Source organism: Miscanthus floridulus, chromosome 2 (genome assembly GCF_019320115.1).
Source record: "Miscanthus floridulus cultivar M001 chromosome 2, ASM1932011v1, whole genome shotgun sequence".
NCBI lineage: Eukaryota > Viridiplantae > Streptophyta > Magnoliopsida > Poales > Poaceae > Miscanthus > Miscanthus floridulus.
Genome location: NC_089581.1, coordinates 142,147,835 through 142,165,103, shown reverse-complemented (window position 1 = coordinate 142,165,103; position 17,269 = coordinate 142,147,835). Strand labels below are relative to the sequence as shown.

Sequence of the window (17,269 nt, the reverse complement as noted above, 5' to 3'; positions counted from 1 at the left end):
GTGCTAGTAATAGTATTAGTATCCATCTGCTGATCAGCTGATCAGTGTCTCACATGGCGCGGTTGATGAGGCCGTGCACGAGCACGAGCCCCATGATGACAGACCGGTCCACGCCGGGCTCCATCGCCAGGGTGAGCACGTCGGCGCCGAGCGCCACACCCTCGGCCGTCGTCTTCCGCTTCACCTCGGCCACGGCGAGCCCCGTGGCGCCGTCCACGATCCTGGCCCCGTGCGCCGGCGCGATCCTCCCGTCGTCCATCCTGTAGCGCACGGTCGTCGTCGTTGATTCGCTCCCGCCTAGGCTGAGGCCCAGGCCGAGCTCGCAGTCGCAGGTGCAGCACGACGGCCCGCGCCACGCCCACGCCTGGACTACCTTTAACCACAGCCGCTGCCGCTCCTGCTCCTGGTCGGTTGATCTGTATCCCTCGCTACTAAAAAAAAGCATTTCTAGGGGCGACGAGTAAGTCTTTTTAAGGGTGGTTTGACCAGCCGCTCCTATCGAACCGTCTCTATAAATCATGCATTTGTAGTGACGGTTCTCAGGCCGTCCCTACAAATCGATTTGTAGGGACGGCTCGTATTACCAGAGTCCCTACAAATACCTGTTTGTAGGGGCGGTTCAATCTAGAACCGCCCCTACGGTACGTTTTCTCGCAAAAAAAAATAAATTCAAATTTACAATTCAAAATCGCGTTGCTAAACGTCCCGCGACCAACGTTCCGAACCGCGTTCGCGTTGCCGAACGCCCCGCGACCAACGTTCCGAACCGCGTTCACGTTGCCGAACGCCCCGCGACCAACGTTCCGAACTACGTTCGCGTTGCCGAACGCCCCGCGACCCCGACTACAAGCACAAGAGTATTATATAAACTACAATTACAAGTACAATTCACAAGAATATATACAATCCATCATTAAATATACAAATTCCATACACATTGTTATCAACGTCCTAGAGCTAGCCTTTCAGTCTCACGAAGGTGTTGGTACTGAGGATTTGTACCTAACTCAGACTCTCGGTCATGGTAGGCGCCTCTAACGTGTACAATCTGGTCCAATATGAAGTTGCAAGGATCGCCGACGAGCTCTAAGAGTTGGTCATCCTTATATGGGTCTCTTTTCATTCCTTTCTCTTCTCTCCACTATAAGTGAACAAGTTTCGGTTTAGTATTTCTTACCATGTACGAAGTTTTTATACTACGGGTGAAGATGTTTAAACTTACCCTTAAGGGGTGTCTCCTGCAGGCACCGGTGTTACTCATCATAGAACATATATAGTATCCACAATGTACACTCCCAGGTTTCTGCTTGGGGCACTGTGTGTTTTGCATATGAAAATGTTAAGTAATGCTTTTGACAACCATGTAATGGAGTACTGAAGAAGTAAGTTACACTTACCACACATGGTGTTTTTATAGCCAGCTTTTTCTTCCTTGCTAGATCATGCCTTCCATGATGATTAGTGACATAAAACCTAAATGCCCTGTTCGAATTATTTTAGCAAATACAACTTGTTAGTATTCAAAAGTAAACGTTATAAGTATGTATACAAACATATAAGCTAATGTGGATTGTCGATATGTATACGTCTTGAGAATCGATATGAAGTCTTTGTATGTCACCGTTGAAAGGTCCTTGTTGGTTTTGGTAATTGAGTGACAACCTAGGTGGACTAATTGTGTTTATGTGAGATACACAGGTGATTAGTCCACAGGTACATGTGTGTGAGCAACATATGCCATGAAGGTGAAAATGGCTTGGAGATGTTGCAAAGCTCACACATGTGATGATGAAGGAGCTTAAATGTACATGAGACATGACATTGAGTCATGTGATCAAGGTGGAGAAGATCAAGACAAGACTTGGCTTGATGGACCGGTTGCAAGCGTGAAGGGCAAGTCGAAGGCTTTGGAGTGATGGACCGCGTGGCGGTGAAGCTTGAGCAAGACTTGGCGCCGATGGACGATGACAACGGTGAAGAGCAAGTGAAGTCAAGATCGATGAACCAATATGATCACGTGATGATATGAAGTGGATCATATCATTGTTGATCGTGTTGGTGCATGTGTTGCATCGACATTGAAGGAGATGGAATGGAATGCGCAAGGCAAAGGTATAACCTAGGGCATTTCATTTCACCGGTCATAGGTGTGTAGAGAAGTTTATGACCGGGTTTAGGATAGATGGCCGTACTATCAAGAGGGGCAAACTTGTTTGCATATCGGTCATCTAGTGCCACTCGAGTGATCTAACTTTGCATTGTCGCTAGGATCGAGTGGCGTGGCAAGTTGAGTGGCTAACATCCTTTGGGAAATGATTGTGAAAATGCTAACACACATACACATGATGGTGTACACTTGGTGGTGTTGGCACATTTACAAAGGAGGTGGTGTTTGCAGGGGTGAGATGGGTTTTGGGTCCCTCTCTCCCTCCCGCCGATCTTGCGAGGCGGGATTCGGCGCTTTCGAGAAAATGGAATGCCTATTTTCTATTATGCCGGATGCAAACTCTTGGTGGTTAGCACATTGGACCAAGGGTGAAGAAGATAGAGAAGAAAGGAATTCGGTCTCACTGTTTAACAGTGACCGGACGCTGAGTCCGAAATGACCGGATGCTGAGGTGGTGCGTCCGGTCAGGCTGTCGGTCGGCACAGTGCTTAGGGTTAAGCACCGGACGCTGGGCTGTGTCCGGTCGAGTTGACCGGACGCGTCCGGTCATGCTCGGGAGCTTACTGGAAACGACCGGACGCTGAGGGTCCAGCGTCCGGTCAGTTGAAGTGCTGCGTCCGGTCGGCAGATGACCGTTGGGATCGGAAGATGACCGTTGAACGCAGGGGACACGTGGCGAGTATCGCGTGACTGGACGCTGAGGTCCAGCGTCCGGTCGATCGGACCGGTGCGTCCGGTCGGCCCGAGTTTTGCCCAGTGAAGGGGTAACGGCTCTATTTGCCCATGGGGTTATAAATAGAGGCCATGGCCGGCCTTGGGCCGGTAGCTGAGCACACTAGAGCCTTGGTGGCTTGTGTAGTAGTGCTTGGGAGCCCTCCATCTCACACATACTTGATAGCGATCATCCGATTGTGTGAGTGAGCGATTCTAGTGCGATTGCATCGTGAGGTTGCATCGAGTGGCACTAGGTGATCGAGTTGCAAGCCGGTGGTGCTTGTTACTCTTGGAGGTTGCCACCTCCTAGACGGCTTGGTGGTGGTCTCCGTTGAAGCGCGCAAGAAGCTTGTGCGGCGCTCCGGAGAAGTGCTTGTGAGGGGCATTGTGCTCGCCCCGCGGGAGTCACGAAGAGCAACTCTAGTAAAGCGTGTCATTGAGCTACCCTCACTCAAGGGGTAGGTTCTTGCGGCACCCGACGTGCGGGCTTAGCGGGTGATGCTAATTAGCCGCCGAACCACCAAGTGAGCGGTCGACACAACGGGGACTAGCGTGTTGGCAAACACGTGAACCTCGGGAGAAAAATCATCGTGTCAACCTTGTTCTTCCCGTTGGTTTGCATCCCCGTTACACAAGCTTGCGTTTACATTCATATACATTAAGCTTGTGTTGTTGCTCTTGTAATTAGATAGCTTGTGTAGCTTGCTAATTACCTTCTTGCTTGTGTAGCATAGAAGTAGCTCCCTTGCGTGGTTAATTTGGTTTTAGTAACCTTGTTAGTCACATTGCTTAGTTTGTATAGCTAAGTATTTGCGCTCTCTAATTAGGCATTGGTTGCCTTGTTATTGAGCATTGCTAGTGAGCATCGTTAGCTTTGTGCTTTTGCTTACTAGCATGTGTAGGAGCTCCCTTGTCACTTAAAGTACTAGTGGCCTAGGTTTGTGTAACCTTGCTCCTAGAATTGTTTAGGAGAGCTCTAGCTAGCCCGGCACCTTTGTTGCATAATTGTTATCTTTGTAAGGTGCTAGTGAATATATATAGTGGGGTGTAGTCTTGGCTAGACCGTTAGTTTAAATTCCGCATTTGTATCGGTTAGCTGACGCGATTAAGTTTTAGAAAAGACTATTCACCCCCCCCCCTCTAGTCCGCCATCTCGACCCTTCAACCGTGTCCCTATCTAATGAATCAAAGACACATGCCATGCTCCTCCCGACATCGACGGCTATACAAATCCAGTGGTTGCTGCATGGATTTAATCATAGAACTAGATACGTTTTTTTGCATCAAATAAAATATATCAAACAAAGCTTTAAGTATAGAGTTGAACTTACTCGAAGTTGTATGGTAGCCATATAGTAGAGTGTTGTTGGAGATTTTTGAAAGCCAGGGCAATGTATGCCGCAACCTTAAGGGACTCTTCCCTTAGTTTCGCCGTACGGATGCGCTCTTTCTCCCAAAGAGTCTTTGCAGCAGCTAGCTCTTTGGCATTCAGTGTCCACCGTTTAGGGTAACTAAAATTTGTTTGGGCTATAGCTTTAGGGTCTAGATACCCGGCTTTCACACTTGGCATTTGTTTAACAATGTGCACTTGCATTCTACAAATCACGGCGTGGGTTAGTTACAACAAAATTCAAAGATTACATTCATATCATATCGGAAGGACAAGGACTTACAGGAACTACATGCGAATTAGATTCATCTCCATTTCTCCCAGATGAAAGCATGTGTGCATGTCATTAAAGTCAAAGACAATTTTCCCGGCTGGGCTTCCAAATGTGCCGGTGGGGAAGCATGCTTGTATGAGATCTATGCTCGTTGGGAGAACACGCAAGTACCAATCATGGAACCTTCTCATTCCAAGTGGTAGGCGTTGGATGTCCCAGTTTGGTAGGAAGGGCTTGCCTCTTTCATATGTTTTCGGGCAATCCTTTGACCATTCGATGGCATCAACATTTGGATACTGCTTTGTAATTTTGTGGAGTTTACTAGTGACGGCCTCCTCAGAACCCCGTGATGGGACTTTTTTTAACTTGGTTCTCAGGCTAGAACTGGTCATGGGAAAACCACTTGGACACCGACGAGACGTCTTTGATCGGAACATAAACTAACCTTATGGTGATTGGATGCTTCTTTCAAAGTTTCCATTCAGGCACATCCTCATCTTTTTGTGCATCACCTTCTTCAGGAGGCACTCGTTGTTCATGTATCGACTGTGCTTGTTGAGAAGACTATGGTATCTCATGATACACATGCTCGGTACGAGCTAGAGAAGGTTGTGGCATCTCATTAGGCACATGCTCGCTAGGAGGCGGGGAAGAATGTGGCATCTCAGGAATATGGTGGTCACGAGACGGTGAAAATATCTCTCCGACCTCAACAACTCGCTCCAAATTTGGGAGAGGGGGAGACGGCGAAGAAGCAGTCAATATAATGTCCTGTTTGTGCCAAAGGATGAACTGCCCCATAACGTCTCCGAGTAACACCAGCCCCTCGAGAGTTGCGTAGTCTATCCTCCACTGTATGAACTCGGGCTTCACTGTATGCACCTCGACCCTAGTGTAGTCCGGCGGTATCTTATTATTGTGGTGTAAGCCACCAGGAGGATGTGCCACACCCGTTGCCACCTCCATCACAGTGTTCTGCCGACCGTTGAGAAATACCAAGGTGCAACTAGTTGGTTCCCATATGCGATCGATGGAGATTATGGCTGCAGTGAAACCTTGGCTGCTAGGAACTTTCGGAGGGCTGCCAACTAATGCCAGTTCTCCTGGCGGCGTCACTAATATCTGTGGCTTCGTAGACAGTCCTTGCTCCTCCAGCGCCTTTACAACTAGAGCCTTCACTTGGAGCTCAAGACTAGTCTCCCGGTCTTTGCCATGTTTCTTGTACATGTGCCTATCCTCTTCGAATCCTTGCTTCCATGTCGTCCTTTTCCCTAGCCCCCTGGTGAGGCCTGTGTGCTCCTTGTTTCCCAAGCCAAGGCTAAGCTCGTCCCTCTCTTTGGAAGGATTGAATGAGCCATTCTCCTTGTCTTCAGCATATTTTAGTATCCTTGATACCGCCTCTTGGGTCTCCAGCTTATCAAACTTAAGATTATCACCGGATGATTCTGTACTCCTCGCATATATCCAATTCCTTGAGCGTACCTTCAAATTCATCACATCGATATTCCCAGTAGCTGCGGCCTCTTCATCCATCTTCCTAAACTGCTCTTTCTTGGCATAGTAGCCACCGGGGCCTAGATGGTGGTGGTGTTTGTTCCTCTTTGCCAGTTTGGTGTTACGGGCACTGAGCTCCAATGCCTCCGGTGAAGTCTTTTGAGCCACGAGCTCCTCCCGTTATTTTGCCGAACTCGTTCAAGGGAGTTAACCCCTTTGGGATATACTTCATGTTGAGCTCCGACCTCCAACGTTGGAATGACTCTCCCATCATCCTGAAAGCATTTTTTTACCAGTTCGTGCTTACCCTCCGGAAATCTAAAATTGAGCTTCAGCTGCCTATCCCATAGTGCATTCTTTGTGTTCTCTGGTACCTCTTTCTAGTTAGGGATTGCTGGGTTCAATTTATCTCTTACTAGGGCCCCGATCGCATTACGGAATCATCCTCTTAATTCCTTCGGCTCAAGGATCTCTCCTGCTGGCCCGACCTCTGTTATCACATAGCATGCCTTATCTGGATATAGATTTCCTTTTCTATCTCCTCATTTCCTCTTAGGCTTGGTAGTCATGGTTGTGTCTTAAGGTTGTGGAGCAGAGGCATCATGATCCATCTCTGTGGCTGTTGCCTCTGCTCTCCTTTCCTCTACTCTGTCTTGTTCAGCGAGATGTCACGGACGTCGACGTTGTCTTTTCTGAGTTTTAGGAGGGATCTGTATATACAATAGGTCAAAGTGTTAGTAGAGGTAACACAGTCAAAGCTTTAGCAAAATTTACAAGCTAAGGCTTTTTCCCTACCTCCTCGTTCGGGTCAAAATCCTTGTCCAAATCTTCCTCCATTGGCCTCCTTCTGGCTTCACGTGGGAAAGGATCCTTGGGACTTTCATATCCCTCTTCTGAGTCATCATCATCATCATCCTCTTCTTCTTCGCCTTCAGCAGCCTCTCCTGCTCTTCCTTCTGCTCCCTCTTCCTCCTCATCACACTATCGAAATGCTTCTAAGTTAGCTGGTCCGCTAGTGCTTGCTCCGCATAGGTTGGCTGCTCATCATGCTCGGAGCATCGGGTTGCACTGTCTGGTGTCCGCGACATTATTTCACGCTTTGTTCTAATAGATTTAAGAAAGTGTGCTTTAGGTACGCGAGAAGGTATAAGAAATAAAAAAGGTCTATAAACCAAAGTAGTCCTATAAAACAATAATATATAAAAAAACGAGTAGTAGCAGTAGTAGAGACCTCAGAAACATGTCAATCATCATTTGATCATGAACTTGGAGCATCAAGACATCATAACAGAGAAGAGAGGAGAAGGTAATGTAGGGGCAGCTGCTAATGATGCCAAGTTCCTCACAAGTTCTTGATCATCAGCTCATATTCCATATAATATATGGACTTAGACAATTTCATCATCGGCAAAACAAAGGAGAGGGGAGATTTGGCAAAAAAAGCAACAGCTGCTTAACAAACATAGAGAGGAAAAGGTGTAAAAAAAGCAGCAGCTGCTTCCCAAACATAGAGGATAGGAAAGGTGACAAAAATAGAGGAGAGGGAAGGAGTAGAGTGGAGTAGAGGAGAGTAGTAGTAGAAGTAGCAAAAAAAGCAGCAACTGCTTAGGAGAGGAGAGGAGTAGAGTGGAGTAGAGGAGAGTAGTAGTAGAAGAGGAGTGGTAGAGTAGTAGGAGAAGAGCAGGAGGACAATATAGTAGTAGTAGGAGCCAGCAACTAGCAGCCAGCAGGCAGCAGGGAAAGAGAGACAAGCAGCCAACCAGCAGCCAGCAGCGAGCAGCCAACCAGCAGCCAGCAGCCAGCAGCCAACCAGCAGCCAGCAACCAGCAACAAAACTAAACATCCCATAGCTTCAAGCATAATCCAGTTTTAGGATAGATAGACCAATTTAAGTGCATAGCTTTTCAGCAGAAACTGAAAACACTGATTGCAATGCCATTCACCATGAAAATACTGATGCATCCACCATATCTGCGCCAAGTTAAGTTGCACTGTTTTCAATGTCTGAACTTAACAGTTGAGTAGCAAACAATGAAAAAGGGTTTTAGTTTCTGAGAGACCCTTTTTTATAAATTTTATAAGGTCAGTACTTGTCTCCTTTCATGTTGAAGCTAACCAAATGAGGCCATGAGAGGCAGATGATGAACTGCTGATGCATAAGCCAATGCCAACAGATGGAATAAGAATAATAAAGTGTTTGATCCATAGACCGTAATAGCCTCCCAATAGTAGTTTTATCATAGCCAAATATACAGTCAAATGCATTGATAATCAAAAGAACCATTTAGCTCAACAAATATTTACACAAAACTCATTAAAATAGAACACCTTCAAGAATTCTGAATTTTTAAACTTGAAATGGGCATCCCTTGGTCTCTTTAGTTAATACTCCTCCATATTAGATTCTTAGAAACCAAGTTTAGTATAAGCATTACTGCATTAGAGCTACCATATGTGTCATCCTTGTAAATGATGCGACTGATTCTAGGAAACCCAAAGACTAAGCTTTGGAACTCTGTGGTAATTGCCTAAGGGTAATTTAATTGATTGGTAAAGAAGAACTAATGGCTTGATCAGAAGTAATTAAGTCAGTGGAAAAGGACTAGAAACACAAGCAAGGATTGATCTTTCTATTATTAAATGATGTGACTCATGCGAACTAAGTCGACAAGTTATTTTGTAGGATACCTAAGATGGAAAAGAATGTCAACATTTATATGCCCAAATACATCCATAATCTATTTTCACAACCCCCCCTCGAATACGTAGGAGAGATCTTCACAACCTTCCATAAACAACAAATGATAAGTTCTGTCGCATTAAACTCTCAAGCAGGCCCTCTGGAACCACATTACCAAGCCAAAAAAAACGAACAACATCACATAAAAAATTATATGCATCATTGGACTTGTGAGAATGCTCACAGCAAGTCAACAACTGTAGGTAAAGCTAAAAGAGTGCTCAAGCTAAAACTAAACCTCCAATTTCAAGTGTTCAGGATGTGAAGGTCAAACTAGATCTGCAAGTCTTAGTGTGAAAATCCAAGCACCAAGAACTAACTGATCAAACTTCTAAGGCAAATCTCTATGTATCAGAACCACTAGACAATTGAACAAATCGATTGGCTCATAGGTCCAAAATCACAATCATCACAAGTAAGTGACTGCACATGTAAGACAATGTTTTGGACAATCCCATTATGTAAAATCGAAAGAGTGGCAATCAACACAAGTAGACAACATTAGAAATCCTACAGCAGGCCCATGAAATTTCCAGATTCCAATACAAATTGATGGCCAAAGGATAAGGTATGCTATGACCCAATCAAAAGTAGCACTAAATCAGCATGAATACATAAACCGGTGCAGATCATAGCAATGATTCGTGATTAGGCAAGCCAAACAGTGAAGAAGGAAGGGGAGAGAACGGAGCGGGCATACCTGGTGGGTGATCGTCGTCGGTGAAGAGGTGGCGAAGTGGGGCGGGGTTCGCCCAGCCGTTGGAGGGGGTGTGCGGGTGCACCACCGGCCGGGTGCGCCGCGGCACCTTAAGCTCTGAAACCCTAGCTCGGAGGCCGCCCGCCGGTGTAGGTGCGTGGAGTCCGCCCGCCGGTGGAGGTGCATGGAGGCCGCCCACCGTTGGAAACCCTAGGGCGGGTAGTAGGCGCGCGGGTGCGGGGAGGGGGCGCTTGGGTGCGGGGAGGGGGCACGGGCCGGCATCGGGACAGGTCCAACAGGGAGGCGGCGTCGGCGGGGCAGCCTGACGGCGTCGGAGGAAAAAGACAGCGCCCAACAGGTTGACTCCCGTGCGCCCTTGTATTTATACTTGGGACTATTTATAGGGGCGGTTCCTAATCCAGCCGTCCCTACAAATGCATTTATAGGGGCAGTTCCTGATCCAGCCGCCCCTACAAATGAATTTGTAGGGGCGGTTCCTGATCCAACCGCCCCTACAAATATTTTCTATTTTTTTAAATTATAAATTCTATATTTTTTATATCATAAAAACATAAAGTAATATCAAAAAATTGTGTATATGCACAAATATAATATTTTGTATTAATCTATATATGAAGAAATATATATATAAACAATTGTAGTCAAAACAATATAGAAAACAAAAAAATAAAAAATTTAAATTTTAAAACTTCGACTACAATTTTATGACATTAAATGAATTAAAATGAAAATGTTGTAAACATAAAAGTTGTATAACTCATCAACATGTACAACTTTTATTTTTGTCATCTTGTCATGTGACTTTGTTTGAACGATTCAAATTTTGAAATTCAAACAATTTCAATTTTAAATAATATTTTGAAAGAGTAAATGATTTCAGATGAAAAACTCATGAATACCAAAGTTGTAGAACTCATCAATATGTACAACTTTTATTTTGATCATATTTTCATTTGACCAAATTTAAATAGTTAAAATTTTGAATTTCAATAAATAGCAACTTCAAACAAGATTTTGAAACCTTAAATGATTTCAACAATAAAAGTTGTGAACATAAAAGTTGTTGAACTCATCACTACCTACAACTTTTATTTTGGTCACTTCTTCATCTGACAAAGTGATAGTAAACATTGTTCATAAATGCACGTATGACTCATAGTTTCATGAACTATACGAGAAACATGTTGATTTGTGAACAATATTTATTATCACTTTGTCAGATAAAGAAATGATCAAAATAAAAGTTGTAGAACTTGATGAGTTATATAACTTTGGTATTCATCACTTTTTCAGCTGAAATCATTTAATGGTTGAAAATCTCGTTCGAACTTCTTATTTTTTTAAATTTGAAAATTTAAAGTGCTCAAACTTTGTCAAATGAAAAGAATGCCCAAATCAACACAATAACTTGATAGGGCAAGATTTTAGAAAATTTTAGGAAAAAAATCATCTTACAAATATGCATGCAAAAATATGTAGTCTTACACACATACAAAAATATATAGTCTTACACACGTACATAAATATATAATCTCACACGCATGCATAAATGAAGTCTTACAAACACACACTTACACAAACACTCCACGTTCAACAACTAGCTAGTCTGCTGTAACGACTTTTCCCTTGACACCTTTCTGTTTCCATGGCATTATGTCTTTGGGGAGGTTCTTTTCCACAACACTGATCTTCTTAGAAAAGTCTGTGAATAGCGACATCTCATCGTAGTTATTGTAAGCTTCAACATCGTCCACGCCATCAACTCCAATAATGTGCTGTTTCCCAGAGGCAACCACGTGCTTTGTCTTCTTCTTCGAGGGAAGGTTACTTTGTGGGTCAGACATATAAAAAACTTGTGCGACACGTGAAGCGAGCACCTAAGGGTCATCTTGGTAGCCTAGATTCTCGAGGTCCAGGACTCTCAATCCGATCTCGTTCAGTTGGTGTTGTTTGATCCAGCGGCATCGAAACAGGGCCACCGTTATATCCCTTCCATAGTCAAGTTTCCATATCTCTTCAATGATGTCAAAGTATTGAATCTTTCGCCCCAATCCATCGAGTGTCTCTATTCAAACGCCGTTGTTTTGGTTCATATATTTACTATCCTTTTGCGTGGGTATAATACGTATACCCATTGATGTCATAAGCATTCCAAGATTTCACTTGTCTCGATGGCCCCTCCGCCAACCTACTGATGGTAATAGAGTCTATGGTTTCTCCAGGCGGTATGTTTTGATCCTTCAACCATGTAGTTAGTCGTTGCTTGTGTTGTTTCATGACCTAATCATCCGAACGGCCATTTCTCTCCGCCATAATGATAGCCAAGTGTTCATCAATGTACGGTTGCATTAGTTATGTACTCTGCAAGACACTGTAATGCGCCCGACTCACCTCTTTGTAATCATGGTCGATGAACACTTTTCTACCACTGGTGCCCTTCCCAGCCAGCCTACCCTTGTGACGAGAATCAGATTTACCAATCCCTTTCTGTACTTTTAGGTACTATTGACAGCACTCGACGACTTCTTCAGTACTATAACTCTCTATCATGGAGCCCTCTGGGTATGCTCGATTATGCACGTATCGACTTAGAACCAACATGAACCACTCATAGGACCACATTTCATGCAAGTAGCAAGGGCCCAGCGCCTGTATCTGATGAACCATGTGAATCATGAGAAGTGGCATTATATCAAAAAAGCAGGAGGTAAACACATCTCCAGTTGGTTTTATGTCTCCACCACAAATTCATGTAGGTCACTCAGCTCTTGCTTGCCAATCGTCTTCTGTGAGATCTTCGAAAAGAAGTAGCACATGCGGGTGATGGCCATTTTCAAGAACTCTGGCTTTATAGCCCTGATTGCAATAGGTAGAAATACTGTCAGCATCACATGGCAATCGTGAGCCTTGCAGTGTGTTATTGACAAGTCCTTCATCGACACTAGCTTCTTCACATTTGCTGAAAACCCAGTCGGGACTTTGATCCCCCTCAGGAAAGTGCATATAGCTTTCTTCTCGTCTGGTGTTAGGTTGAAGCACGTCGCGGGCAGAGTGTATTTTCCATTAGCCTCAAGTACTGGGTGAAGCTGTGGCATCACATTTAGCTGCATCATATCTTTCCGTGCTTTTAGACCATCCTTTGACTTTTCTGTGTCCATCAAGGTAGCAATGAGACTCTCAAAGATATTCTTCTGCACGTGCATAGCATCAATGTCATGGGGGACCTCCAAGTCTAGCTAATAAGACAGATACTGAAAGAAGATCGATTATTTCTTGAAAGGTACGCCTTCGACAGGAGGTGTGCTTCTATCTCTGTTTGTCCCATCTGGATTCTTCTTTCCATAGACGACGCGTATGTTTTTTACCATTCTGTACACATGTTCTCCGTTGTGACGTCTCTCCGGAGGGGGTTCAATCTCCGAGGCGTTGTCATAAAATCTAAAGAATAATTTGCTACGGTACTTGTGACTTGTCTTTAAGAAGCGTCGGTTCCTTAGGTAAACTATCTTCTTGGATGCATATAGGTACACCCATGTAGTACCATCCAAGCAAACCAAGCATCCCGTCTTTCCTTTGATCTGTCTAGACAAAGCAAATAGCGCGGGATAATCATTGGTAGTAACAAATATTATTGATCTACATATGAAGTCCTCCTTTCGGAACGTATCGTACATCTGCTCCCCATGCCTCCATAGCCTCTCTATTTCTTGCATCAAAGGCTCGAGGAACACGTCTATATCAATGCCTAGTTGTTTAGGGCCAGAAATAAGAATAGTGAGGAGAATGTACTTTCTCTTCTGACACAACCATGTTGGGATGTTGTACATGGTCAAGATCACTGGCCATGTGCTGTGGTCGCTCATCCTCTTATCGAAGGGATTCATTCCATCAGTGCTCAAGCCAAATCATACATTTCTTGGGTCATCGCTGAATTCTTTGTGCTTCTCATCAAACCTTTGTCACTAACTACAATCAGCCGGGTGTGCAATCTTATCATCATTCACCTTGCGCTCATCATCCCACCATGTCATGAGTGCGGCTTCTTTAGGGCTTAGGAAGATACGTCTCAAGCGGTCGGTCACTGGCAGGTACCATATTACCAAGGCAGGAATTATTCTCTACTTTGCATCGTTGCCTAATGGAATGTCATCTGAGGGCTGAGATTCTTGTACCATCTTTTTTGTACCATTCTTATTCCGCTTTTTCCCGGTGGAGGGTTCGTCCCCACCGTAAAGGTCATTGTTCTTGTAGCGGCTGGCCTCACATCGGGGACATTTATTCAGTGACTTGAACGTTTCGCCACAAAAAAAATATACAGTGATTGGTGCATGCATGGATTTTTTCAACCCCCATTGTCAATGGACTTATGACCTTCTTCGCTTGGTATGTGTTGGCGGGAACTGAGTTTGGTTGTGGCAGCACCCATGATAGGAGATGCAATAGATCATTGAAACTACAGTCTGACCAGCCGTACTTAGCCTTCAGGATGAGCAGCTCAAGCACAAAACGTAGCAACGTCCAATGTGTCGGACAACCCTTTTCAACACCATACACAGTCTTCTTCGATGCTTTTGTCACCCTTTTCAAAATTTTTAGACCTTTCAGGCTATTTAGTAAAATCTCTGGTCCAAGGGCTCGAATCATGTCCTCCAAATCGTCTTCATCCCCGACACGTGCTCTACCATTATTATTAGCATCACCTTCGTCATTACCATCCCAACCACCAGCATCACCACCTTGTTCATTGCCAAACTCAAAATCCATTCGTACATCAAGCTCTGCTGAATATTAGGACATGGATTCTATGGTTTCGTCGTCGTATTCCTTCTCATCCTTGTCGTTAACAATAACCGTTTCACCATGATGAATCCACACTGTGTAGTCCTCAATAAATCCTCGCATAATCAAATGTGATATGATGATAGTCACATCTGTCCATGCCATACGGTTCTTGCAATCTTTACAGGGGCAAATAATTGTATCCTTATTCTTTTTCAATATCGTTGCATGCTTATTTGCGGCTTCAATAAATTTATCCACCTCTTCACGGAAACCTGTCTTAACCTTAACGAACCATACATCCAAGAGTTCCTGTACTCTATCTTTTACAACAACAACAAAACAAATATTAAAGGACTACTTATTCAGATATATATAAAAATAAATCAAATTAATAATTACTTGAGAATAATTGTATATACTTCAGATATATATAAATATAAATCTAATATAATTACATGAAGCATACAAACACACCATGGTAGAGAAAATTAATTAATGGTCCATTTATCCATAAATAATTAAAATACATATTTATTGATTACAATAAACAATTTCAAAGACAACAATTAGCAACAATTGTACTTTATCCAATATCTTTCATACAAACCCTAGTCCAATTTCATCAAACATAAATTTATAAAAACAAAATTAATAAAAAAACCAAACCCTAGATCTAGATCCACATGCACATGAAACATCCATAAAACTAACTAATTGTTCACTAAAATTAAGAAATATGGACCAAATAAGGGTATGATCTTGTTCCGCTCCCTAATTTACCCTAGTACATTTAAAACTTAGACCTAATTTGCTTCATAAGTAGCTCAAGCACCATAAAAGAGAGAAAAACAAAACTCTAATTACTCACTAACCAACCATTAAAACTTCAAAAAAAGTATGGAATAACATTTTCTTACCTTCTACAACCTCTCCACCAAAGGATTTGAGACAAAAACCTTCCCCCCTTAGTAGAGCAATTTTTGGGAGGTGGCCAAGGCCTCCCCACCTTTCTCTCACGAGTTGGAGTGAGTGACCCGAGGAGGAAGAAGGTGCTGCAGCTGTATTATATGTGGGTCATTTGTAGGGGCGGCTGGTGATTGAGCCGTCCCTATAAATCGGAGCTATAGATATAAGTGCATTTGTAGGGGCGGCTCAATCATCAGCCGCCCCTACAAATAGCAACTCCGGGGGCGGCTGGTGATTGAGCCGCCCTACAAATCAGATCTCATTTATAGGAGCGGCTCGTATCACTAGCCGTCCCTGCTGTTCCATTTGTAGGGACGGCTGGTGTCTGGGCACCCGAGCATGTCACTGTAGAGGTGGCTCCATCACCAGCCGCTCCTACGAAAATTCGAATCGTTGCTAAAAAAAATCATTTTTTACATAGTGCCTCCCACCTCCTCCCGAACCCGAGCTTCTGCGGGCGCGTGAGCGCGGCCAGATCAACAACCAAATAAAAGACCAAAGCTAGCGTGTCAGATTTACGTTCTTTGAAGCTTTCTAATTAATAACTTTGGTCACCTTCTTCTTGAGTATCTGTAGGACGACGTTGCCGGCGACGTCCATGAGAACGTCGGCGGCGCGGCGGGCGCCGTAGTTGTCGACGCGGTAGACGATGCTCCCGGCGGAGTCGTACACGGTGAAGCCGCTGCCGTTGAGAACCAGCGACTTCATCCAGATGGTGAACACCTCCGGCGGCTGCTCGCTGATCCCGTGCACCCGCCGTGGCCGTGCCGCCGATCAGGTGGAGGAGCGACGGGTCCGGGTCCCGGCCGCGCCGAGGCCGAGCCCCTGCGACGACGCGGACGCGGAGTGCACCCTCACCATCGCCCTCCACAGCTTCAAGCTGCTGATTCACATTATGGCACTTCAAAATGTGATTGTCGTACAAGCTACCACGCAGCTGATTATGACGATCGAGCGCTATACGTATGTATGTGTGTGTGTGTGTGTATATATATATATATATATATATATATATATATATATATATATATATATAAACAAGAGAGGACTGGAGGAGAGCTTTGCAATTTGCACACACTTGGGCGCTTACGTACTAAATTGTTCGATTGGTTAAAATGCACTTGTAGGAGATGACATACACGTCGAGGAACTAATAAATAATGTGTTCTTTTTGGTAGACAGGGGATCGCTCTCGTCGGCTGTTAAATATGTCTGAAACTGAATTACCGCATTTGATTGGGGTTTCATCATGCTTATCAAGTTGGCTTAGAGTCAATGCTTTGTGCAGTTCTGCCTGCTCTTGCGCATTCTCATTGGCTGAGCAAGACGAAGAGAAAACGATCACTAATCCGGCTGGGAACTGGGAAGTACTCCGGAGTAACTGAAACCGTGCACATACAACACGACACCTTTGGAAATTGAAAACCAGCCTCCCCTCACTGATCCACCGTTCCATTCACCGGATTGGGTTAGGCCTCACTACGGTGGCCGTTCACAGAGACATGCAACATCAATGACGACAAAAAAATCAGGAAGAAGCACTTTGCATGCTTTTAGTTCCTAGTACAGCATATCATCACAACTCGACGATAGGTGAGTTTTATTCTGCAAATAAAGGTATTTTCATAGCATTATTGTGATTTTCCTTTATATTACTTCCTCTGTTCCAATTTGTACATCGTTTTAGTTTTTCTAGATACCTAATTTTGATTATGTATAAAGACAAGAAAAGCCAAAATGACCTATAACTTAGGACAGAGGGTGGTAGCATTCAGGATAATGGTTAAAAACAATAGTGATACCAAAGCGATGAGTGTTTTATGACTTATTATTATGGGAACGTTTGCTCGCAAGTGCGAATGGTCAAATGCGGACCTAACATTTGCACTTGTATATAACGATTGTATTGTAGGGTTAGTTGCTAAGACGTAGGTGCTTGTCGTGCACGTACACAATCAACTGCAATGTCGTCATCGTGGTAGGCATCAGCTAATAAGAGCAACCAGCAAGCACGAAACTATACA

The 17,269-nt window shown here is 44.2% G+C and overlaps 1 protein-coding gene across 1 annotated transcript; it reads right to left on the bottom strand.

Annotated features, from left to right (window-relative positions):
* Positions 1-49: 49 nt before the first annotated feature.
* On the bottom strand, positions 50-15,953 carry LOC136537187 (protein LURP-one-related 11-like). The gene is made up of 2 exons (XM_066529240.1): positions 15,801-15,953; positions 50-403 (listed from the first exon to the last, which is right to left on the bottom strand). Exons 1-2 carry the CDS (start codon positions 15,951-15,953, stop codon positions 50-52), a joined length of 507 nt encoding a protein of 168 aa, XP_066385337.1.
* Positions 15,954-17,269: the final 1,316 nt, after the last annotated feature.

What these genes read in the sequence shown, in the direction of transcription:
- LOC136537187 (XM_066529240.1), bottom strand. Translation starts at nt 15,953, where the DNA reads ATGAAGTCGCTGGTTCTCAACGGCAGCGGCTTCACCGTGTACGACTCC. An exon ending in TACAGATACTCAAGAAGAAG is followed by an intron (nt 404 to 15,800) that starts GTGACCAAAGTT and finishes TCAACCGACCAG; the next exon opens with GAGCAGGAGCGGCAGCGGCT.